We start from the raw sequence: 26,088 nt of genomic DNA on the forward strand, positions 1-26,088 counted from the left end.
CCATTGCCAGTAATTAAATCAATGACACATTTCAGCCTTTGATCGACAGAAAACATTCAAAAATGTTCAGTGAAAATTTGATTGGCCCTCAACATCCAGACCTTGGTGGTCTAACTTGCAACAATGCTAAACTGTGAAACCTCCCACCTCCCGTCAAATGCACCAGCCAATGTAACTGGAGTGACCTACATATTTTCTCTGAAAATTTGGAAAGCAAACCATCTAGTGTAGTCATTCATCTGGACTTTGACCAAATGAGGACTTGAAATACAGAGCATTTTGGGATTCAAAATTTATTTTCAATGTTGACAAGTCATTTGTAGATGCAAATCCTTTCCTTAATTTGTGCTTCATGTGCACTTGCAGCTGCAGATATTTTGGCCGTATAGATTGTCGGGTGGGTGGGAATCAAAGTTTGCCAGGCATCTGTGTAACCATGAGGAAGCAAGTTTGATCAGAAATACTTTTGATGTGTTTTAATTCTGCAACATTTGGAATGGAGCAGTATGAAAAGGGAATGATGGGGAACCATTGATTTCAAAACTTTTTGTGCAATGTAATGAATGCCACTCCAGACTATGGCAGTCACATTAAAGTGTCTGCTGGACTGCTTTCCGAGAAAATTCATGGTAGAGACATTTGTCTTAAATGATAGCATCACCGTTGAAGCATCCAAAACACTGAGATGGGAAATTGTTTTCAGATCAATATTGAGGTTATATTTCTGGACAATGTGGCTCTGGTAAAATTGCTAAAGAAATGGGTTAATCTCCTCTACCCCACCTCAGCACTTCTCTGCGTTCCTCCTTCCTGCTCAGCTACACCCTCCCCACAAACTTCCTCCAAGTTCATTGAAGTGTCCTCCAAACGTCTGTGACATTTGAAGAAATATTTCTAACAATTAAGAATGTGACCTGCTCCCCATGTCCGAGCCTTTGTATTTCTCCCATACAATATTGCCATTGAATAATTTGCATTTTGAATTATCTAAGTTGGCCATCTGCCATGTGTATCCATGGAGTCAGGCAGAGACCTGGAATTAATCCTGAGTTTATTCTGTCCAGGTCTTTAAGGAAACTCAGAACTTTTAAAGGAGCAGGAAAGAAAAATGATTTTTTTTTCAGCAAAACAGCCAATGGTGACTAATCTGACCTTAAGCTTCAGTGAATTTGAGCAATGACAAATTCCTACATCAGTGCTCCGAATCAAACTATGAGTTACAAGCTGTGCTTGTGAGGGTTGAATTGTCAATAGTCTGTAAAGAGCTTGAGTTTCTTTGCCAGAGATGAGGAAGTTAAACTTAAATCCTCTCTTTTGGGATGTTTATTGTCTGTCCCAGTGCAGAGGTTCTTAATTTGACCTCTTTACACCTCATCTACCCACTGGCTCCCCCTCACAGCCAAAATAAGATAAGAGTGCCAGAAATTAAAAATGTGATCATGTGCACAAGTAAAATGATTTATTTGGTGTTTTGTGACCAGTTGCAGCTGTGAAAATGTTGACATGTCACACTGTGTAGTGGGTGGAAACCTAAGTTTGTCAGAAACTGAAGGAGTAATTGACAAGTAAATTTGATGTGACGACAGATTAAACCTGTTGTATGGTATTTGGAATCTAATACTGTGAAAGCAAACTGTTGGGTATTGCTGTAAGATTATGTCAGGGTTGCCTCAGGAAGATACCCCAATTGGCAGTGCAGTGAGCACCAATCCAGACAATAGCAATCACATGAAGCAACTGCTTCACTGCTTCTGCAATGTTTGGCTTACTTTAAGAGATGGAATAATGTTGAATTAGCATAAAACTTTCAAAGCTTTTCAATGGTAGATTGAATTTTGCTTGTCTTTCAGTATCAAGTTCTTGCACAGCGCAGAAACGGCTTTCAACAAGGGTGAAATACTGAAGAAATGGTTTTCTCTCCTTTTTGCCCTGCTCTGTCTCTTCCAACCCCTACCCCAGCACTGCCTCAGTATGAAGGCCTGTGGGCATCCTGTGGAAGTCAAAAGAACCCCTCTCTCAAGACTGTGATTTTTTGTTGTTGAATTGGGTTGGATTTAATTCTGGCCGAGTTTGCCTGTTCTAAATGACTTAATTTGTTCTCTTTGATCAATTGCAGTTCTGGAAATGTTGACAGTGCAAATGGTGAGGAAAATGGAAGTTGTGGTTCTTCAGGATCCAGCGAAATAATTGCTCAGTAAGTTTAATGCATGCATGACAAAGTGAATCATGATTCAGAATATGACAAAGCAGTAGGAAATAGCTGGGGAGCTAGCAGTTTGTGCAATGTTATACAGCCATCAAATGGTAATAGCCCAGAGACAATGATTTGATGTTTGTACCAGCTCTCAAAGAGGGATTTGCCTACGTTCACTCCTAAGTCCTTTTACTGTGTAATACTGCGAAACCTCTCCTTTTGAAAATTGTAGTTCACTTTTGAAGACCGCAATTGAAGCTGCATCCACCACACTATTCGGCAGAGCTTTCCAGTTCCTGAATAGGCTATTGAAAAAAAAAATTCCTTGTCACCATTGGTTCTTTTTGCTGATCATCTTAAATCAGTGTCCTTTTCTCCTTAAGCCTTCTGTCACAAGGCACCGATTGTTCTTATCCATTCTAACCAAATCCCTTATGATTTTGAACACTTTTGAAATCACTTCTTAGTTTTCTCCAAGAACAGCCTGAGCTTCTTCAGGCTCTCCGCAGGGCTGTCTAGTTTGTCATCTCTGGTAATATTTTTTGGGAATGTTTTGTGCACCCTGTCAAATCCCTTCCTGAAGTGTGATTGGTAAATACCAGAGTTGAGGGCATATCAGGAGTTTTTTTTTATAATGATTTGTCAGAACATATTTGTTTTTCATACAATGCTCCAATTTTTAAAGTTCAGAATCCTGATGATATCTTCAACCTGCACTACCACTTCTATAATTTGTGCGCACACACATACACTATATATCGAATATCAGACATGGATCATTTCAGGAAGCACCATATCATAAGATATTTATTTTGGCTCCAGAAGAGAAGAAGGAACAATCCAGAATAATTTTGATTTGGAGGAGGTCCAACTTCAAAAGGAGCAAGAAGGCGTTTGCAGCAAGTAAGTTTGAACACAAGTTTAGGCAAAACTGCAATTAGCCTGTCTTACAGCAGGAGGTTGTTTAGTGACAGTGTCAGAATGTTCCCACAAGCGGGAGAGTGTGGCAAATGGTACAAATGATGAGGATTATTGATGACCCCAGTGTGTACCGAGTTAATTATAAGTAGTTCAGAAGGGAAGTGTTGAACTAAATGATGCTGGCAGCTAATGTTAAAAGGGAATCCGAATGTCGTCCTCCATTGTGAGCAGTGAAAGGGTAGCGAAAGTGGGGCTAATGGTCATAAATCACTGTTTAATCTTCACAGAGGTAAGGGCCTGGCTGCGATACTATTCAGAAGAAGTTGATGTCCAATTCACGATGAAAAGTAAATAGTTGAGACAAGGATGAGCTGAGGTTGGGCAGCATTTTAGAAATGTGAACATTAAACAACTGCAGATGCTGGAAAACTGAAACGAAAATGGAAATTGCTGGAAAAGCTAAGCAGGTCTGGCAGCATCTGTGGCGAGAAAGCAGAGTTAACATTTTTGAGTAATTTGAGCCACTGAGCTTTTACAGCAATTTCTGCTTTGATTAGAACGGCTGGTTGTCCCTGGTGTTGGTAACTCAGAAGGAAGTGAATTGTAGACAACTGAGGATACTGAGATAGAGAAAAATAGCTTGAGGCTGCAGTGGCACTTTGCACAACAACCTAATGCTGTTTGAATGCAGGGGTGGTATCAGAGGACTGGAGGATTACAACATGTACTATGTTTATATTCAAAAGTGTGTGGATAAATCCAGCAACTAGATTCATCTTATTGGTGGGACAGCATCACAGGAACTGTAATCCCAGTCTCAAGCAAGAATACTTGGGGAGCATATGGGCTAACATTTTATGCTGACTCAGAAATCTTCACCATCTGGTGTGTAACCTGTTTAATAAAACCATCTGATGGAGGCTTCTAATTCTGAATCTTTAATTTTCATGGGTATTTTAATGGATTTAACTGAAGATAAAAGGGTTTGCTTGAGGTGTTTTAAATTGTTCTTCATGTTCAGTTGCAGCTGTGAAAGCGTCGAGTCTGAACACGGTCCGAATTCTGATGAAATTCAGAATTTAAGTTCACCAGAAAAGGGAGCGACAGTCAAGAAGTGAGTTTGATCCAAAATGTGACCATGTTATGCTTCATTTGCAATACAGTAGTGTATAAAGGGAATGGCTGGAGAGCTGGTGGCCATAGGCTGGATAATCAGAAATCTCTTCATGAAGGCAGCGATGTTTCCATGCTGTATGACTCTGTAACACATACCACAGAAACAAATACACAGATATCATTCCAGATCATGGCACATTGATGAAGAAACAGCTTCTGAGTTTTTTTCCTATTCTCTCCCTAATTCTGAGGAACAAGCAATACAAAGCACAAGCAGCAGTTGCGTGTGAAGGTGTTGAGTTTATCTCAGACTGAAATTTCTGGACTAGTAGCAAATGTAAGCTATTGAAGAAGTGGCTTCACTCCTTGCACCTGCTCCTTTCCCCTGTTACCACCAGCCGCCACCACTGCTGGCGAGCTGCTTTGGCCCTCAAGGGCATTTCTGGTAAACTTCCTGAGGAAATTTAAAGAACGTATTCACTATTTTATGCAGTTTTACATTTAGAGTGTGACCTTGTTTCATAAAGTTAGCTGATCACAGCTTGGGATGCTGAATTTTGAGACTTCATTTTTTTATTTTACGGCTGGCAACCAATTGTAGACCTAAACACCATCTCAATTTGCTTTTTCTTTTGTGGTTTATGATAAATCGCAGAAGCATAGACTTCAACAGATCAAGCTTTCTAGAAGAATATAATTTCAGTCCTGCAGAAAAGGAAACACTAATGAAAATGTAAGTTTGATTTGACATGCAGTGAAATTGTATTTTCAATGTGAAATTTAAGAATGTGAGAAGAATTGCTGGAGAGCCAGAAAGACCTGTAAAATAATGTAGAGCCTTTGTCATGAATATATAAGGCACCCAAAACAGGATGGCAAACGGCACTCCAACCCATAACAATCACATTCAAGAAGCTAAATAATAACTGAAAGAATCACGGACACTGCAACTCAGGGACAAAAACAAAGTTGTTGGAAAAGCTCAGCATTTCTGGCAACATCTGTGACGGTAAGAACAGAGTTAATGTTTCAGGTCTGGGTGACCCTTCCAGTTCTGAGGGAGGGTCGCTGGACCCAAAATGTTAACTCTGTTTTTGCATTAAAGAAGCTGCTTGCCTTGCATGTCCAATGATTGCATTATTCCTAGAGATTGGCTTGTTAATATTTTTCAGTGTAAATCATCCAAAATTCTTTGTCTTTTGGAATTGTTTGTCCTACATGATCACGCTTTTGGGGTTGTTTATCTCAGATTGTCATTAATCTAGTTTGTGATAATGATGCATTATTGCAGGAATGGTTTTCCTCTTCACACCACTTTATTAGAAGTTATCCTGCAAACTTCCTGTGAATAGTTGAAACCGAATTATACCGCTATCTAGAGCAGTCAGATACTTGGCAAGTGGTTTGTTTGTGGTGTCCTGACTTTGGTAGCCCTCCGACTCCATGCTGCTGTTGTACGTTTTGCACATAATCGATCTTGAATTAATACTTCCTGAATCTATGAAATCCAAATAATCTCATGAAATCATTTTTCATGTTTGAAGTTTGCCAACGAAGTGCTTTCAAAGATATTTGACTGTAGAAAGCATCGCACAAATGCATCTCCAGCTGGAATTCTAGTTATTTTTGAGCTATACCAGATAGCTGAGGTTGTTTTACTGCTCTGAATAAGATTAGATTACCTACAGTGTGTAAACAGGCCCTTCGGCCCAACAGGTCCACACTGTTCCTTGAAGCATCCCACTCAGACCCATTCCCCGAACACGAAGGGCAATTTAGCACACGGCTGATCCACCCAGCCTGCACATCTTTGGACTGTGGGAGGAAACTGGATCACTTGGAGGAAACTCACTCAGACATGGGGAGAATGTGCAAACTCCTCACAGACAGTCGCCCAAGGCTGGAATCAAACCCGGGACCCTGGAGCTGTGAGGTGGCAGTGCTAACCACTGAGCCACCATGCTGCCCTGCATGTCACTTTGGCAGCATGGGGTTAAAGATGGGATTATTCTGGTTTGTCTGGCCGTTCGATTAAACTCTGTGTTTTTTGATTAAGACAAAAGAACACTTATCCAATAGATTTGAGTGCTGGACTGGACTTGGGGACTTTAAAGTTTGAAATTCTTATCTTTATATATACAGTGATTTATTTTCTTTTGTACATGGTTTGTTTATTCATTTATTTTGTTTTCTTGAGTTGATATTGTTTGTCATTTTTATAATCAAGAAAGCCAATGCCTGAAGGGCCCAGCACAGATAAATTACTTGTGAGCAAATACAAAGGCAAATTTTTGCAGTATTGCATTGAGAAAAATGGTCAATTTGAGGGAGTGAGGATTTTCAGGGAATATTTTTACTTCAGATGCAATAGCAAGCGTTCACAACTGGGCTGCACTGAAGTTTGAAAGAAAGCTCAAACAATTTATGAAAAATGCAGCAAAGGAAAAATCCCTCTTGTTAATCAAACAAATAGGACACAGTTGGCCAGGCAGCATCAGAGGAGCAGGAAAACTGATGTTTCGGGTCTGGGCCCTCCACCAGAAATTTTCTGAAGAATGGTCCAGACCTGAAATGCCAGCTTTCCTGAGCCCCTAGCCTGCTGTGTTCATCCAGTTCCACACCTTGTTATCTCAGACTCCAGCATCAGCAGTACCTACTAACTCAGAACACAGTTGGGATGCCTTGTGCATTGCTATTCACTCTAACCCACCCAGTTGGCTTTTTGGGTAAATGAAACAAAGTTTTAGAAATCTAAGCCACAGGGCTTGGTGGTTATCTGGACATTTTTCTCCAACACCTAGCTATTCATGTCTGGATGAACACAGCGAATTGTGGATACCAAATTGGTCCTGATTAATTTCACAATATTCCTGTACTAATGTCTCAAGAGACATATAGGGATGAAGTGTATGAAGGAACCTAAATTATCCTGATCCCCGATTGAGGACAGTGTAATCCTCATGAAAGTAATGTGCTGGTTTGGCATGTTATTTGGTATGTTAATCTCCTTTTGAATTCAAGTTTTTTGGGTTGAGTAATGTAGAAAAATATCATTTTTGTTTTCTACAGAATAGTAGCTTACAACCTGTCAGTTTGACATTGAAGAAAACACAGATATTTTGGGGGTTGAGTAAAAGCATGGTCAAAACATGGTTTTAAAGGAACATCTTGAGTGAGAGCAGAAGTGGCAGGAACATATCCAGTGAAGTTGTCATCGATGAAACAATTAATCTCAGATGCGCAAGTGGCCAGAATTGAAAAGAAAGACAAAAGTGCACCTGTACATAATTATTTCAATTCTGGAAGACTCGAATACTTTAAGAATACACTTCTCTCCAGTGCCATTGCAATCTAAGTTTATGTTGTGCTCGCTTTAGGAAATGATCCTTTTAGATGGTGGAAGGATGATAATGAGTAATTAAATGAAATGATGTTGTACACTGCAGCTGATTAGAGGCTTCAGATTACTCGGTAGGGATGTAGTAACTTGTTAATGAATCTATTGGAAACAGAGACTTTAATTCTAGTGGGACGACAGAAAAGTGTTTTGGGTCAAATTTTGGACTCAGCACAGTACTAATTAAGTTCTACCATATTGTCAGCAGGGTAGAGGCTCTTTAGCTCAGCAACCTATTTCCCAGCCACGAAGGCTTTCAGTAGGATATGGAATTTTTTGGTTTTGTGATCTTTTGAATTGATTTTTCTTTCTATATATTTTTGGAGGGTTACTGTTCGAGTGTTTGTAATGTGATCGAAGCATTTCTGAAAGATTCAGGACCAAATGAGCCCAGGCAACTTCCTTAAGTCACATTTCCAGTGTGTTTCAGTTAGTCACTGTTTCCGAGAGGTAACATAACAAATAACATTTCCACAGCCTTGTCCCTCCATCTCTGCAATTTCCTTGTGTCCACTTCAGACGTTTCTCTTTTTTCCTGTCCAGTTTCACTTTTTTGCCTCTCCCAGATTATGTTTGTCCTGTTGTTACCAGCCATGGCTTCAGCTGTTTAGACTCTAAAATCTGAAATGCACAGTATGCTTTTCTCCATTTTTTAAAAAGCTGATTAAAAACTTCACCTTTTATCAAGCTTTTCATAATTCTTCTGACCTCACTGAAAAACAATCTCTTGACATTTCCAAAAATGAGTCACTTCATTTCATAATTTGCCATGTTCACTAGTTAATATCATTCAGCATCTTAGCAGTGTGGGCCAGCTGTGTTTTTGAATCATTGCAAAAGAGTACGACCTATGCCAACTGACCTGAAAGCAGATGAAGTCAAAATAGTCCCTCCAGTGTAAACTATTTCTAAGTCGTATATCTTTCTCAAACAACAAGAGGCTATTGCTGCATATGGCACTATGGCTGCCTAGCACTTCCTACACCAACCACTGTTTAACAGGAATGGAGCTGTTAAAGTCTGAGTGAAGCCCCAATGTCTGTGTGTAATGTCTCACATCATATAATTTCTGTGCTGTAATGATCTATTATGAACGGACTCAAATAAGTGATCATCTGTTTCAGTGTAGGGCTGCAGATAAGGAAATTCCAAATTAAAAACTAGAACAGCACTTTCAGTGTAAAATATTCCATGTAAATTGGGGATGCCAATCAAACAAATGTTTACTTTTTGGAGTCTTTGGAACATCAAAGGTTTCTTCTGCCTATTGCATCATAGACCATAGCTGCAACTCAGTCCATGCTGGCCCACGTTGTCTCTCGGTTGACCAATGTCTGAACTTTAGATTTTTTTTCGAAAAAAACTTTCAATTCTTGTGTTCACATCCTTTCACGTTCTTATTTTGCTTTTGTCTGGAATTATTTTAAGTCCCAAACTTTGCTTGGTACATTTCTGTTCTGCCACGTCCAGTGTGCTGTGTACTTCTTATTTTTTTCATCAGCCCACCACCGTTAGTGCTTCTTCCTGCAGATGTATAGTTTCTTCCTCTAGACATCACCATCTCTCGCCTTTAAGAAACTCATGAAGAGTCACTATGACCAAATGTTTGGACACCTGTTTGAATATCTCCTCCTTTGTCAGTTTTTGAATGGTTAATCTGCTGTGAAGTGCCCTGGGGAGTTTTTCTGTGCAAAGGGTTCGATTTCAGTGGTGTGATGACTTCTCTGTGCCGCTGACGTCTTGTTGCAAAAAAGTAACCATTGATTTACCTGTGAAATAATGCTACGCGGCCTCTCAGTATTAGCCAGGCAGGCAGTTAAAATAAGTGAATTGAAAGCTGACTATGTTGGAGTATTTCATTATTCATCCTCAGCTGGACCCAATTTATCCATGTTACCGAGGTATCCAACTGCTGGCAATGCAACTCCCAGAACAAAGCCAAACAAATCATCATTATCCTTGTGTTTTTCTTTGTTCATCTGATTTGTCCCATTTGACTTTTATAAAGAAGATTTTTTGTTAAAGCTCACTTTCTCTTTACTAGCAAACTCTAAACACCAAGAGGTCCTGCTGGTGTAATAAGTAACCTCAGACACATGTGAAATCACTTTATACGTGAGCCTTAAGCTTACTTGTGCAATCTACCTAGAAGAAAACTTGGAAACATGGCCAACTTGCAGTTTCCATCCATGGCCAGCGTAATTCGAACTTGGACAGTCATTTCTTCATCATTGGGTCAAAGTGCCACACAGCCCCCCTCTGATGGCACAGCAGGATCACCATTGCCATGTGCACTGCAGCAGCCCAAGATGGCAGCTCATCTCCTGTGTGAGCACGATGACCCCATATTCCAACTTTAATCTATTGCATTTACATTTGTAGAATTAGAAGCTTTTTTCCCACACGTTTTGCTTCCCCGATAAACAGATATAAACTCTGACTTTATTTCCAGTGCTATACCTGAAATTCTTGAAATCTGGCTGGAGGAGTCTGCCGAAGACTTTCGTCAAGTTCCAACTTACTCTTGTCTCCGGAAGGTACTTTGCTACTTGAACCAGACAGTGCCGGGGTCAGATGCTGAACATCGGGCCCAGAAACTCCTGAGTCGGTTTTTGGCGGAGGAAACAGCGGAGAAAGAGATGTTCAGTAAGATTTATAATTATGTTGCAAAAATGTGGTTTTAATTCAGGGTGCCTCCCTACAAGTTTGTGTGCGGCTTGCCCCTCTGTCTCAGGATTTAGTTCATTTTGGTTTCCTTTGACAAGCTTCAAAATTACTTCCAAATTTTTGGGTAAACGAAGTTAATTAAAATTATTGCTGAATGATTACCCCTGTACTACATGATGTACGAGACCAAATTCTGCATAGATTTGATACTCTAATATGGTCCGCTAAGACCCAGCAGCATGTAATACGACTTTCTGGACAATTTCCTTTTGAACTGTTGCCGTCAATGACATTTTATTTTATAATCTGATGTAATAAGTTTGCAAGTTATTGTGAAACAATAGATTGTGATTCGGAAGATTTCCTAAAGCTAGAAATTGGGATGGGAATCTGTCATTAAATACAATTTCTTTTGCAATTGAGATGCTCCCAACAAGAGGATTTCAGTGCAATATCATATTAATTTCACCAAATCTAGATTTCGAAGTATGAATATTAGATAACTATTGTAAACCAATGCATGACTTCTATTCACAAGTTTGTGAGATATTTTAGAGCAATGTGAACTTTGGGCACAAAATAAATGTCTATCTTCACTTGCACAGAAGGCTACCGTAGAAGAGTTAGATTCTATATTGGAGAAGAACACGACCAAACCATCGAACAAGTTGACGAAAAGCTCCTGTCCTACCCATCACGCTTCATTGCAGAGCAGCTGACTTTTATGGATGCTGTGAGTAAACAGGAATCTGGGGCCCAGTCATTCTGAATAAGATATTTCAGTCAGCAGTAGGCATCTGAATCTCTCTGTGTTGTTTAATGCTATTACTGCTCCACCAGTCGTTATAACTGAATTCCCTTCAAAATGCAGTCTTCCAAGATGTTAAAATGTGTTGTTTGACGTGTAACTTCAGTATCTCGCTTGAAATACCTGCCAACTAATACTTCAGCACTTGTCATTTGTTTTGAATGAACGTCATGTGAAATAAGTGACCCGAGAGAGCACTGAAAATCCTTTGTAACTTAGTGTTGAACCTTTACAAAATGAATAGTATTTCAGGGTAAAAGTTTAATTGTTTCATCATAACAGTCACTGTTTCTTCAAGAGTCCAGTGATTTTGTTTGAAGTATCCAGGATGGCAATTTTGTTGTTTTCCCAGAATCTTCTGGAGTGGAATCAGCCACAGGGTATTCCAGTCTCGTCTGCAAGGTGGCTTGATGTCTACCTCTAAAAAATGAGACTCGTAGTTGCTGAATCAAAATTTGAGTTATGTCAAAGTCTGGTCATAGGCTTAGGCTTGAAGTGGAAGTTCAGTGGTCTGTATGTCAGCATTGGGTGTGACTCTAGAATGTAAGTAGTCCTCTAGGTCTCAAAAATCCCAAGCATATGTTAGTGTTCAGAACAGGGGTGCAGCGATCTCATCTGGAAGTGACCACTTTGTCAAAAGTTGGTTTTGGTTATGGGATAAGAGATAATGGGAACTGCAGATGCTGAAGAACCCGAGATAACAAAGTGCAGAGCTGGGTGAGCACAGTTGCTCCTAAGATGCTGCTTGGCCTGCTGTGTTCCTCCAACTCCACACTTTGTTATCTCAGTTTGTTAAGGGGCAGCTGCTTTTCTGCACAGAGTTCCAAAGGTAACTGTCTGTTTTCACTGCAGTTTCTGTTGCATATGTGTATGTATATACCGACTGGCATTTAGAGTCTAATCATGTGACATAATGATGACAGCAGCCATTTTTGGTGGGCAACAACCTCGTTGGGTGTCTGTCGAGGAATGTAGCTGCTTTTCTTTTGTTGAATCATAGAGATCTGCAGTGAGGGCTGAGAGTCTTTTTTCAAATCAGTGGTTTGACCTGATGAATCTCAAAGCGGTTTTTTTTGATCCTCATTGCCAGTTCTTTTTTTTTTCCTTTACTGCACAGGTGCAGGGGGCTGAAGCATTAAACAGCAGGAGTTTTATTATGTAGTTTGCTGTCGAGACAGCAGGGTTACCCTAAGCTATTCCTTGCCAGAAATGATCGATGACATCATTGTGACGTGATCAGACTGTTAAAAGTGAGAGCCCACCATGCTTGCATAAACATGCAACAGTTTCCCACTCGATGGTTTCTGAGCATTCCATTCTATTCCAACCTGTCACAGCCAACTCTGGCTTTGAAAGTGACGAGACTGACAAATTTCTCCATTCTGAATGAGTTTACGGGGATCTGAAGGAACTATTTGCCAGCTGTGTTAACTTTCACTGTTGGGGCATAATTGTTGATGGGAGTTGCTCATCTTGAAGACGGAGACAGAAGGACACAATGTAATCTGAATGGCCAGTTGACAAGCTTGGACGTTTGGCAATATTCGTGTTCAGCATGAAACCAACAGTGGGGAAGTGTTGACATTGAGATCTGTTGAACCAACAGAGGGCCAGGCTGCCATTGTGTTCTGTCAACCTGCCTTGGTGCGAGAAGTAGACATGATGCAGGGCTGCTATACTGATGCCCAGCCTGTCTAGCCTGTGGGCCACCAGGGCTGAGCATCTGTAGCAGTGACTATTGCCAGCAGAGCCATGCATGATGGTGTGCGTGGAGCCCAGTCGGAGTTGGGTGGAGATAACCAGTGATTTTAAATCTAACCTACAAATAGGAAGCAGATGACTGAAAATTCGAGGGTTTTGATCTGTCTGAATAGCCAATGTGCGCTTGTGCATCAATGTGAGTATTATGTAGCCAGTCGTTGACAATATAGCACGCAGTTTTAATGTACAATTGCAAACTAGCAGGACGAATGTACCCATGGACGGACAAATCTTGTTTGTTGTTCATTGCTAAAAACATGGCACGACTGATACCTTTACCCTTTGTTTCCTTTTTATTTTTGATCAGGATCTTTTTCGGAAACTTGTGCCCAGCCAATGTTTAGGGTCCATCTGGTCTCAACGAGGGAAGGAAGAAAAACAGCATCTGGTATCAACCGTCCAGGCCACCATTACACAGTTCAATAATGTTACAAAATGTGTCACCAGCACCATATTAAGACCTCAACAGCTGAAACCACGGCAGAGGGCTAAAATCATTGAGAAATGGATTGATGTTGCCCAGGTACACTATTCTTTATTGGTTTTTAGCCTTTGTGACATGTTAAAGTCCACAGTGCATGAAACAACCATGGTGGAAGAGAGCAAGCCATTAACACTATGTGTTGATATGTCCAAGGTTTGAAAGCCTCTTGAACTGGCAAGCAGAATACTTTTCTGAATAAGAGTTGAATGCTTCATGGAAAATCCTAGCATTCATAATTTCTGTCGTGCTGGCTGCTCATAGTTCTTGCCTCAGTTTACAGTTGCATTGAAGTATTAATGTATTTTTTTCTCATCAAAAATATTTATGTGGATAAAAAAGGCAAACTGATTTCAGATTTTTACTGGCCCTTCAAAAATGAAGTTAGTTATTGGGCATTACATAGTGTTATTTGCCTCCCTTCCAAGCTGTAATCAGTCTACGAAATAGTGTACATTTTATTCCCAATGTTCTGCATTCTGTATGCCTACATGACGGCACTTCAGTAACTTGCCTGGTTGTCTGTTTCTTATGTGTTTGCCAAAGGAATTTGTCTCAGCATGTTAGTCAGCAATCGGTAAAAGAGTGAGGAAGGGCTGTCAGATCTGATACCAGGTTTGTACTTGTCGCCAACATGTGGCATTCCCACTCGTACATTTGGAAAGGATCAGGATAGGAACCGAGTAATTAACTAATTAAGTAAAGGAAGTAATTGATTCTTACTGATTTTGTAATCCTAAATTGCACTGGATTTTGCAACAAAACTGTACTTTCAATGTATTTTCCCGTATACACGTGACAACAAAATATTCATTGATTACTAAGGTTTGGAATGAAAGTTCACAATAATTCTGTTGCCAGCTAATTTAGAGAAGTCTGGTTTGGGTCTTGGCAACACTGCCTGCATCAGTTTTGACTCGTTAACAGTCTTGAGGCATTAATGGGACCTTGATGGGGATTTGAAAGTCTGTCTCCAGTTTTACAATATGGAGCAGTTCAACCGAATGTAGGCTGACACCCAGTTGTAGACATGGATGAAAGGCTATTCTGAAGAGGAATCACCACCTTACTTTGATCACTTGGCTGACTTTTCTAGTTCTGATTTTGAGTTTTTACAACAGTTGACAAGGAGTGGCTTCCATGTTGAAGTGCCCTCCATTACTTCCATTTTACTGCAGCAGCTTTATTTCCCTGAAGCCAGAAGACTCTGGGCTTGAGAACCTACCTGCTGGCCTTAATCAGATAAGGCTCTTATGATTATGCCAATTGACGCACCTTCAAAGAAATCCCAAATGGTGTGATTACCCTGCACCTCCCTGGCCTTCCTCCCCAAGCAGAAGTGGCTTTGAGACCTGATAACAAACACTCGCAGGCTTCCTCCTCATCTCCACCACACCCCAAAGTACACATTTGGGAGGTTTGATTTGATCCAGTTTTGTCCCTACCTCCAACAGGTTGGGGGGGGGGGGGTTGGTGGTGGAAACAGATGAAGGACATTCAGCTGCTAATCTAGGTAAGATTAGTTAACTCAGTATCAATAACGTAGTGACTCATAAAAGTAGACCCAATTTCCTGATTCGTCTGTTTTCCCTCGAATGAGTATCTCACGTGACTGGTCCTGCCCTCCTATTCTGTCAGATAATACAACCTATCATTCATTTATGAGCTAAATGTGATGGATATAACAAAGATGATTACCCCGCCTCCACCCCCCTACCTTTGCCACTTCTACCACTCAGATGTCCCTGTCTCAATCCTACTCATTTTAAGCTCTCCTTTGGTGTCAGTAATCATATCTAATCAGTCACAGGCTGGCAGCAAGTGAACTGAAAAGGTTGTCTCAGAGGGATACAAAACTAATATCAAGGTTTGAGTTGCCAAGAATCATGGAATTCTTTCCCTCAAAAAGTTTGTTTGTTAATGCTGTTATTTTCTCAGCTAACATTTTTCTGATAGAACCTTTTTAAAAAGTCTGAGGTGTTGGGTAATGGGGAGTCACTGATTTTTCCACAGAACTCACGGCTTTTTTTCTCTGACAGGAATGTATGATTTTGCAGAATTTCTCGTCAGTGCATGCAATTTCTACGGCATTGCAATTGAATAGTGTGTTCAATTTGAAGAAGACTTGGGCAGCCGTGTCAAAGTAAGTCATTGTTCAGAAAGAGCCATGTAATTTTTATTTAATAAATATGAGGTAGGAAATTGCAGGTTTGACCTCCAGGTTTACTTGCCCAAGTGATCTTCACACGCTCGGTGCATTCACAGGATTACCAGAGGCGCTACAGTGCAATCGTAACAATTGGCTAATTGGCAGAATCTTTCATTCTTTCACGAAGGAGCGAAGAGTTAATTTGTTTAAGTGGAAAAAGAAAACTGTTTGGCAACTCGAAATATTTAACTATCGTGTTCAAAAACTGATCTGCTGTTGGATGGAACGTAACACAGTTTCCTGTGGATATGCTGTGATGGGGTGATATAAGCCAGAGGTTTGTGTGGGATACGAAAATACAAAGACAACAATTATTTTAATCTCCCAAGAAAGCACTCTATAACACTTTGAAGTGCACACCTGTAGTTTATGTTCGTGTGCCTCAGACCATTTGATCATGGTTGTTTTTTGTAGGCAGCTTGGGAATGAAATCTCTCTTGCTACAATGAGATTCACCAAAACGACTGCACTCAAGAGCTTTTGCGGCACAATGGCAGTATCCCCATCCCTGGGTTTCAACAATCAGGGTTCAAGTTCTACCTGCCCCAGAGATTGCCAAAACATTTCTGAACAATTTGGCTAAAATAACTGTACTTATTGTAAAAATGCTTCACTGCCATTCACTGTCTGTATTACTTGCTTATTTGTCAGGTTCCTTATCAGCTGTTTGTTATCTTGACTCTATTCTGTCAAGAGTAATGTGTCTCATTCTCTTGACTAGGAGCAGTAAGACAACATTTGAAGACCTTTCAAATAATGAAGAAGATAACTTTATAGCAAGTAGAGAGCTGCTAATGGAGGTAAGGTGTTGCACTTGGCGCAGTGTGACTATATTCAGGGCATGATCAATAGTTTCCAGTAAAATATCTGCAATGAACTCAGTTGGTGACTGAATGCTTACAGATTCTGTCAATCAGTACTGCAACAGGAATATATGTATTGCGGTCCAGGTGGTCTGGCTTGGCTCAAGTCATCCAAGATTGTTTTGCCATGATTCTTACAATTGCTGATGATATTGCAGTTAACGTTTTAATCAACATCTAATGTGGTTATGCTGCAGTGATGCAGCCTTCATAGATTATCTTTCTCTGTGTTCATTATCTTGGAAATTTGAACTGAAGCAATGTCTAAAGTGCGATATCTGCCAATTTCTTTTTCATTTGCTTTGTACACTTCAAGGGCCTTGTAATTAATAAAAGCCAAGGCAAAACATTAAGAGATTTAACTGGTTCTCATAAGTGTTTTTACTCAATTACCATGTCTTCCTTTTATTGTTCTCCGCAGTAAGAACTATTTGCTGCGTAGGAATGGAGAGATATTCATATCTCTTTGTTCGTTCAGTATTTCAGACATCAACTATCTAGTTTTACTAGCGTGGACGAAAACTGACAAGTTTCTAGCCATTCCTCCTCACTCCTTTTATCATGCTCTTTGTCCACTCATTTTGCTCCTGAATTTGATAAAAGAACAAAATAATTGGTCAGATATAAATATTTTGGTGCCACCATACCAAACTAGTTGTCCAGTTCAGAAAATATTCAAAGTTTTCTTATTCTCTAAATCATTCTTAGATGGAATTGAAGCATTTTTAAGCTGGTATTTGAAGAGGGAGAAATGCAGTAATCATGCTCGCATGTTGTCAGTTTGACAGACACTCCATGTTTCAAACTGCTCAATGTTCCAGTTGCAGTGAACTATCTTTTTACATTGCTTTCCAGATTTTTGCCCCAGAATTTCTACTGCCCTGCTGTCACACTTTGTTTATTGTGTGTTGTGATTGGTGCACTGTGCAGAATTTCAACATATTTTTCTGATCTAGATTGAATCTAAAAGTAGGTTTGCTTTTGTAATCAAAAATGTGTGCTCTGTATGATGATTGTTTTTGTGGTGCAAAATTCTGTAGGTATACAGGGGAAAATGTGAGTTCATGATTGGACAGTTGTATAACTTCCATAAAGCTTTCTCCCAGATTATGCAGTGAATGACAGTGCATGGTTTGCTAATCTTGCAGCATCTTACACAAATGTGCTTTGGCAATGGTGCAGGGCACCGCAATAGTTCTTGCTGTGAGTACATTAATGTTCAAGACACAAAAGCTCCAAGTATGAACAGCAGGTTCACAGATGACACAAGAATTGGAGCGGTAGTCAGTAGCAAAATGCCTTAGTTTCTCTGCACACATTGTTCCAGCTGTGGCTCAACTAATGTTATTTACAGTTCCGTCATTACTTCTTTGCTCTTATATTCAGGCAAGTATCCAATGTTTTCTCAACTTATCCACAGGTCCTCCTGCCTTCAAGAATATGTTTATGCACACACCAAGGTCCTTCTGATCCTCTGTCATCCAGACCCAAAACATCAACTTTCCTGCTCCTCTGATGCTGCCTGGCCTGCTGTGTTCATCCAGCTCCACATCTTATTATCTCATTGAACATATATTGTCCTGACTTATTAGACTCCCAAAATGCTTCACCTCACACTTTTCTGGATTGAATTCTATTTGCCTCTGTACAAGCCTACTAACCAGCCCATATGTGTAACCCGAGAGACTAAGGCTTTTTGCTGTTTACAACCGTCCAATTCTTGTGTCATCTGTGAACCGGCTGTTCATACTTGGAGCTTTCGTGTTTTCAACATTAATGTACGCACAGTAAGAAATATTACTGTACCCTCTGGTATGCTGCTGGATGAAAGCATCAAGTTGCCGAAAAGCCCCTCAAAAATCGCATTTACTTCCTGCCACAAACCCAATATTGGTTCCAATTTGCCAATTCCGATAGATCTCCTAGGCTGTTAGGTTCTTAACCAACCCACCGTCTGAGACCATTAAATTATTTCTTTGGGTAAGAGAGGTGTCTATGAAAAGACATTGAGAAGAATTATATTCTTGAGTTTAGAAAAAAATGACGTTTAAACTTGTTGAGACAAAGTTTTGGAGATCTGGTGAGGTAAATTGTTTTTATCTTCAAGCGAAATTGCACATTACGTAGAAAATTTCCAATCTCCAAATGATGAGGTTACACAAGTTTGGTTTCCAGTTCACAGATCAGGGATCAAACGTTGAACTTGCCTGGCCTTTATAGATCTAACTATGCATTCCACTGTATAACTGTCTAAAATTTTGAGTCCTAAATTTTGATTCTAAATAGAGTTAGTTGTATGATCAAGGGAATAAATAAGACATGGAGTAGTAATTTTGAGAAATAGGACAATGAGTTCACAATGGATTAAACAAATTCACTCTCTTTTTCTAGGATATCGTTCAGGGAATTGTGCCGTACCTGGGAACTTTCTTAACAGAATTTTCAGCGCTGGATTCGGCTTTCCCGAATTGCCATTCAGTAAGTCTCTCTTACAAGATTTGGATTCCTTATTTGCTGATGAGTGCTATTATTATGGTTTCATTGCAAGCTGCTTGTAGATGAGAACCAAAGCAATAAAAAAACAAATGAGTTTGATTAATAATCCCAACCAGAATAATTTGATCCTTTGTACTGTGAATCAAACAATTTGTAAACAATGGAACATGCAAATCACTTTGCAGTTAATTGAATATGGGTTTAGTTTTCCAAAAGGTTGGATAAATTGCACATCATTTTTATTCTGTACAGGTAAATTGGTTACCTGGATGTCACTGCCTATTGAGCAGTTGAACAGCTGAGAATGTCTTCAGCTTGGTACTGATCTACTTGACTGGAGCAAAGGGCTCTATGTAGTGTCCAAGATATGACCTGGTGGTATGATAGATCATTTGTGATTGGCCTTTGACGATATACTAAAATGGAACCAAGTTTACAGAGCTTGTATTTCACTTCTGATCTTTTAAATTTCATGATCTTGTAGTACTGTTTGACCTTTGTACATTTGAACTAATTTTCTTTGTCCTTGTCTATCTCTTACAGAATGGCTTGATCAACTTTGACAAGAGACAAAAAGTTAGTACTGAAAATTGCACTGTGCAAAATGTTTGGAATTATATGAAAGGGGAGAAGCATGCCTTTCAATCTTGTGCTGCTTTATTTGCTTGATGGGGGTGTAGCGGGGGTCTACAACTGCATCCTAAATGTATATGGTCACTAATAAATCCAATAAAGAATTCAGGAGATGCTTTGTGGCTCAGAGCAGCCAGATTGCAGAAGCTGCTGCTACCAGGACTCGTTGAGAGGATGAGCACAGATGTATTTGAGAGAAAGTTAGATGTCAGAAAGGACACAACGGCATATTTAGAGTTTGAAGCAAGGTGGGAGAGGTGTAAAGATCAGCATGGAGCAGTTCAGCCAAATGGCCTGTTTTTGCGCTGCTAATGTGCTGCAATTTGCCTTTGAGCAGTCACAGCCACGTACAGGATATGCCAGGTGTTATGTGAATGAGGATGTTGTTCAATTAATCTCAGTGCCATGGAAGCTATTTCATTATTGAAGACACTGGGTAAACAATCTCTCCATATTAGTCAGTATTTTCCTTTAGATGAGAGGCATCATTTCGTCATGGGATGTCAGAAATTGAGGGAGTACAACTGTTTGGATTCTCACTGACTGGGCACTATTTTTTACTCCATATTTCTGAATTTGGTAATACCAAATTCTCAAACATCCCTGTTGTCACGGCTACTGTTGAGGGTGTCATCAAATCCCTGTAGCGTGGAAACAGGCCATGCGGCCCAACAAGTTCATAGGGCCACTCTGAAGAGGGTCCCACCCAGACCCATTCCCCATGTCTAACTCACTGAACCCCAAAATATCCCTGGGCACTACGGGCAATTTAGCATGGGCAATCCACCTATCTTGCACATCTTTGGACCTTGGGAGGAAACCAGAGCACCCAGAGGAAACCCACTCAGATTGTATTTTCATCTTGTACTGCAACATTCAGCAGGCAACCTGAGAATATTAATTTGAGTGGAATTTGACCTTATGGCAAACAATGAAATTTTGCTTACAGAGCTGTAACTTGAGGTCCCTATGAATAGAATAAGTTCCGATCAGAAGCAGCTGATGCTGAATTTGCCAAACTGGGCCATGTGATGTAAAATCAGCTGGGTGTTAAAATAGGCATCCAACGCTGTGTGACTCCAATTCACCAGCTCGGAATGTAATCTGTCAAATGGCCCGCCATTTGTAGTAGCTGATGTGGATGTAGTGAAGTGTTTCTTTTCACTGACCTGTTGACAACTGGCACGCACTTTACAAGTTGGCAGTAACATGTTGTCAGAGTTTGACTTAGAAAAGTCTGCCCCTTTTTACATGTGAAATTGTGACAAGATTCAACCAAGAAGCCACTGTGGTTGAAAGAAAATAGTCCAGTAACTTCGAGCTGCTCATGGTCCATTCAATTTCATGGTGGTGCAAATTTGAAAAATTAACTCAACATTTTCACCGTCTGTCTTGGTATCAGTTACTATAGATCAGCCACTTATTTTGTACTTGGCAGACTTCCTTTTGCTTGGATGAACGATCTTTCATAACATTTCTTGTCTTCACCCTAAATCAGCTTATGGTTCTTAAGTGAATCATTTTTTAAAAATAATCCATCTTTGAAGCGCTGTTTTGGAATTAGTGTCCTGAAACCATCCTGGATAATCTGTACAGAAATTTATCCTTGAAAGGTCACATTTGTGTCATTTATTTCCAAAGCAGAAATATTTTTGTGACATGATGTACTGTGCACTTTGAATAAAGTTATCGATGCTGTTCAAAATACCACGGACTCGGACTTAGCAGGAGCAATTATAGCAGTTTAAACTTGCCTTAACAGCTCATTATTTATTTGTGTTCTTTCAGGAATATGAAATAATTTTGAGTATCAAATCCCTGCAGTTTGCTTGCTCATCTTACACCCTTCGTCCAAACGAGAATTTTCTAGACTTGTTCTTTATGCAACAATACTTAAGTGAGGATAGCGAGTACGTAACTGGTATTGTAGGAGTGTGCAGGTAAAACAGTTAAGGGTTGTGTGTGAAATCTTCTCTAGTTATAATTGCTGTTTAATGCTAGTGAGCTGCCAGTTTACTTACTGTCTTCCTTTTCCTTGGTTTCAAAGTTTTGACAATGAATTCTGACCTATGAGGATAAAGCCAGTTGCTCAATGAATCAATTCTGTTGTAGTGCATCAAAATGCGTTTCAAAGGTATATAATAATGCAGAGTATACTACCACTAAGCCAATGATTGCAGGAAAATGCAAAAAACTTGATGAGTGACCAATTTTAGCAACATGTCCAAGAGCTCCTATTGTGGGTGCACCTACAAATCCAGATGTAAATTGTACCAGTTTTGAGAAATGTTTCTTTTCCTTCCAATTTCTTTTCAAATACATAATCCTATTACTAACATAAAATAAACAATAACCCTACACAATTGGTCAGCATTTTAAAGTATCTTTCAATGGCTGCCTAAAAACGTCATTCCCTCATCTCGAAATAGCCACAGTATATTTTTAATAATGCAACCAAAAATAATCTCCAACTGAAAAACAAAACACTTTGCCATTCCTGGACCAGAGTTGATTAAGGAACCAGATTATATATCACTGAAACTATTTTTTAGTTTTGACAGAGCAGGCTTTGTAATAATTACATTGTTTGAAAACAGTTTGCTTCTTCATAAATTGGTGGGCAGAAGTTATTATTTAAAATGTACCTGATGTAGCAATTTACATTCCTGCTTTGAAAATCAAAGCTCACTATTAAGCCCATCCTCAGGCTATGGATGACCATGTGCAGCAAGCACCTGGCATTATCGTCAATTCCATCAGTGGCACAGTCAGTATTGGGCCAACTTCAAACCTGGTATTTATTTATAACAGTAATTACAAAATGTTACCGAAATTCACTTTGCATGGATCATAAGTTATATTTAAAGTTCTTTTGGATCTCTCGGATAGTTTGGTTGATTTTCGGACAGTTTGTCTGAAAATATCAGCAACAGAAAGCCTGGTCAAGAGATATACTCGTAATTTTACTACCTCCGAGATGTGGCATGTGGTGTTTTAGTCACCGGAAGTGACTGATTCATGACTACCTTTCATTGCTTGACATTGTCTGTACATTCACATGACAGTGTGGATGAGGCCCAGAGAAACTCCTGTATAACTTTACAACCTATTGTATCACCTTCGGCACTGGAAGTTTGATTCTCATGTTTTCCAGTTAACTTTTTTCAAGCCCAGTCCTCGTTAATTTTTTCTGTACCTGCTGTAGAAGTTCAAGTATTTTGTTCAATTCCACGTGTTCTGCAAAAAGACTGAGGGGGTTATCGTCTTGGTAAAAAATTACGCAAAGGAACTGCAGATGCTGGGAATCAAAAACACAAAGAGAAATTGCTGTAAACAATCAGCAGGTCTGGCAGCATCTGTGGAAAGAAAGCAGAGTTATCTTGCGGGTCTGATGACATTTCTTCAGAACTCTTATTGTCTTGATCTGCTGTTCATAAAGCAGAAAAGATCGATGTGCCTACAGTGAAAACTTTTGTCGCTCATTACTCTAAGTAATGTTCAGTGTTCTCCTGCCTGAAAACACGTGCCTTTTGCAAACAAAATTATCATTCTGCAATTTCAAATCTATGTAAATGATTGATTTTGCCATAAATAATAAGAATATTGAACAAAAGCATCTGATTCTTTTTGAATGAATCTTGTCTGAAAATGTTTATTTGCCACCCTGCAGCTCCTCTGAACTCGAGAAACCGCCAAAGCCCAAAAAGAGTGTGTTTAAACACCTCAGCTGGTAAGTATCCCATGTTAAGCACCGCAAATATCTCATTATTTCCTTTATTATTGGGATGAATGGACAGAAAGGTAATTACATCTGTTCCTTGACACATAGAGACATTTGATGTGTGGTAATTATTGCTTCATTGGAGTGAGATTTTTTAATAACTGTTCGAGTAATTTGAGATGATGCAAGGAGTGGTGCTGTTATTATCACCTCGTGCATGTGTCTAGTGTAGACTGATTGATAGAGATTCTTTGCTATGACCATGAGTGTAGAATGTGGACCTGTGATGAGCTTGGTATTGCCTAGCGATTCTCATTTATTCAGAGAAGTTTCTGCACCATGGCTAAATTTCACCGGAATAAATTTGTTTATGAGAGACAAGTAAGCAAAAAAGGTCTTACAGTGAATTAAATTGGCATATTTGTGGGCCTGTATAATGAAAACTAGCAATGTTTAACAATTTTGAGTGAAAAATCAGATTTGTATTCTACTTTGTGGGTCAGCAGGCAGCAGAAATATCTTCTGTTGAAAAATTATCAGCCATGCTTCTCACATTTGAAGCTCCACCTCAAAATTACTATCTCAATGGAGTCAAGTTAGGTAAAGGAAAAGCACATGAGATCTAGGCGTTCTTGTACATCAGTCAATGAAAGCAAGCATGCAGGTACAGCAGGTAGTGAAGAAAGCTAATAGCATGCTGGCCTTCATAACAAGAGGAATTGAGTGTAGGAGCAAAGAGGTCCTTCTGCAGCTGTAGAGGGTCCTGGTGAGACCGCACCTGGAGTATTGTGTGCAGTTTTGGTCTCCCAATTTGAGGAAGGACATTCTTGCTATTGAGGGAGTGCAGCGTAGGTTCACAAGGTCAATTCCCAGAATGGCGGGACCATCATATGTTAAAAGATTGGAGCGACTGGACTTGGAGACTTGAGTTTAGAAGGATGAGAGGGGATCTGATTGAGATGTAAAAGATTATTAAGGGATTGGACACTCTGGAGGCAGGGAGCATGTTTCCGCTGATGGGTGAGTCCAGGACCAGAGGACACAGTTTAAAAATGAGGGGAAGGCCCTTTAGAACAGAGTTGAGGAAAAACTTCTTCACCCAGAGAGTGGTGGATATATGGAATGCTCTGCCCCAGAAGGCAGTGGAGGCCAACTCTCTGGATGCTTTCAAGAAAGAGATAAACAGAGCTCTTAAAGATAGTGGAATCAAGGGTTATGGGGATAAGGCAGGAACAGGATACTGATTGTGGATGATCAGCCATGATCATAATGAATGGTGGTGCTGGTTCGAAGGGCTGAATGGCCTACTCTAGCACCTATTGTCTATTGTCTATAAAACTCAAATCTCTTTCCATGTAGGTGACATGAAAGTATGTGTTTGTGTTGTTGTGCATACATGTGTAAAGACTTCAAAGTTATTGTTTTTGATAATTTTCCTGAGTTGGGGATATTATCTTATATTTCTGTTCGATAGGTAAGGACTGACCAGAACTCAGCAAAGTCAGATTTTCCACCACCTACCCGTGTAGAGTTTCAGAGCAGCAAAACCATGCCTTGTTGCTGTGTTGTGCCTTGCAGTGATCTGGACTGTGACATGTGACTATTGTTATATAGAAACCAAGAAAGAGAAGGGAAACACTTATTCACTTCCTAGGATATCTTCTCTTTACATGAGTGTGGATGTTACATGGATGTGATTTAGGCTTCCGTGGCTTAATTGTGATTCTCGAAGTGCAGGCAATCAACATTGCGGCATTATTGTGCAATCTCACATTTCAGCAGCCATCTGCTCTTGCTCCCTGTACTATTTAATGCCTAATATACCAACAATCGGGATTTTCTGTGTGGGAATTTTTTTATCATGCCATCTGCTGTACTTCTTTTGGGAGTTTTGGAAAATTTTCGATGTTAATCATGCAATATAAATGCAAATTGCTGAATAGAAATCCTAACGTTTGCAGTACCAATATACTGAAGGCCAAATTCAGAGTACACTGTCCTACCTTACTAAGTGTTGTGTACAGTTTTCTATCAATTATCAATGGTGTTACTTTGTTTTACGTTTTATTTTTAATAAACTGCAGCTTTCAGGATGAAATTACATACACATTAGCATGTGGCCAGGTTGGGGGAAATTTTCCACCCTGTGGGTATTCAAATCCACATTTTGCCTTTCATGAGATTGAGGTTGGTAGTAGGTTGAACAAACACTGCAAAAAGCCCAGATTCTTGTGCCATTGGAATATGCAAACATTGTAACCTATTCATATACTCCCTAACTATTAGACAATGTAACGGTGTTCAATACTAGTAATGCGAGCTCTTGGTATGAGTGTGCCACTATTAACTTCTCACAGGTCAAATGTGGCGCACATCAAACTCCTGGTACTCACATCATCAATATACCTTCATTCTAGTTTAATTTTTTTTAACAGTTTGTCTAGAATGCAATGACATTTTCATGTTTGTTGTGTCCCATTTCCCTTGTGCAGCCTGTTTTCAAAGAGAGGTGTTAAAATACACAACACTCAAACTAAAAGCTCTGAGCAGCGAGCATCCCTTCAGAATGAGGATTCAGACGACAGCATTACCGCAGCCAACATTTTATCCGATTCCAGCCACTTGGAAATGGAAGAGCCGAACACTTCGCAAAAAGCGCCGGAAAAGGTGAGACAGTGAGGCACTCATCACGTAAAATATGTTGTTCTTGGAGACTCTGGTTTGTCTAATAATGTCGAGACCCTTTTTTTCTTCTTTCTTTCCTTCCTTTCTTCTGCCTTCCTGCCGTCTATTATCCTGACTACACTTTGGCAGTCAAGAG

The 26,088-nt window shown here is 39.8% G+C and overlaps 1 protein-coding gene across 1 annotated transcript in view; it reads left to right on the top strand.

Moving 5' to 3' along the window:
• Positions 1-25,825, top strand: part of LOC132209800 (ral guanine nucleotide dissociation stimulator-like 1) — a 28,117-nt gene extending 2,292 nt beyond the window's left edge. The window contains exons 2-14 of the mRNA XM_059646978.1: positions 2,117-2,194; positions 3,017-3,097; positions 4,137-4,229; positions 4,887-4,964; positions 10,081-10,274; positions 10,901-11,028; positions 13,172-13,387; positions 15,385-15,488; positions 16,276-16,354; positions 18,809-18,895; positions 19,457-19,489; positions 23,217-23,276; positions 25,760-25,825. Coding sequence (XP_059502961.1) covers positions 2,117-2,194; positions 3,017-3,097; positions 4,137-4,229; positions 4,887-4,964; positions 10,081-10,274; positions 10,901-11,028; positions 13,172-13,387; positions 15,385-15,488; positions 16,276-16,354; positions 18,809-18,895; positions 19,457-19,489; positions 23,217-23,225 — 1,180 coding nt within the window. The 3' untranslated portion in view covers positions 23,226-23,276; positions 25,760-25,825. The remainder of the gene's footprint in view (positions 1-2,116; positions 2,195-3,016; positions 3,098-4,136; positions 4,230-4,886; positions 4,965-10,080; positions 10,275-10,900; positions 11,029-13,171; positions 13,388-15,384; positions 15,489-16,275; positions 16,355-18,808; positions 18,896-19,456; positions 19,490-23,216; positions 23,277-25,759) is intronic.
• Positions 25,826-26,088: the final 263 nt, after the last annotated feature.

This window comes from Stegostoma tigrinum, chromosome 7, assembly GCF_030684315.1.
Source record: "Stegostoma tigrinum isolate sSteTig4 chromosome 7, sSteTig4.hap1, whole genome shotgun sequence".
NCBI lineage: Eukaryota > Metazoa > Chordata > Chondrichthyes > Orectolobiformes > Stegostomatidae > Stegostoma > Stegostoma tigrinum.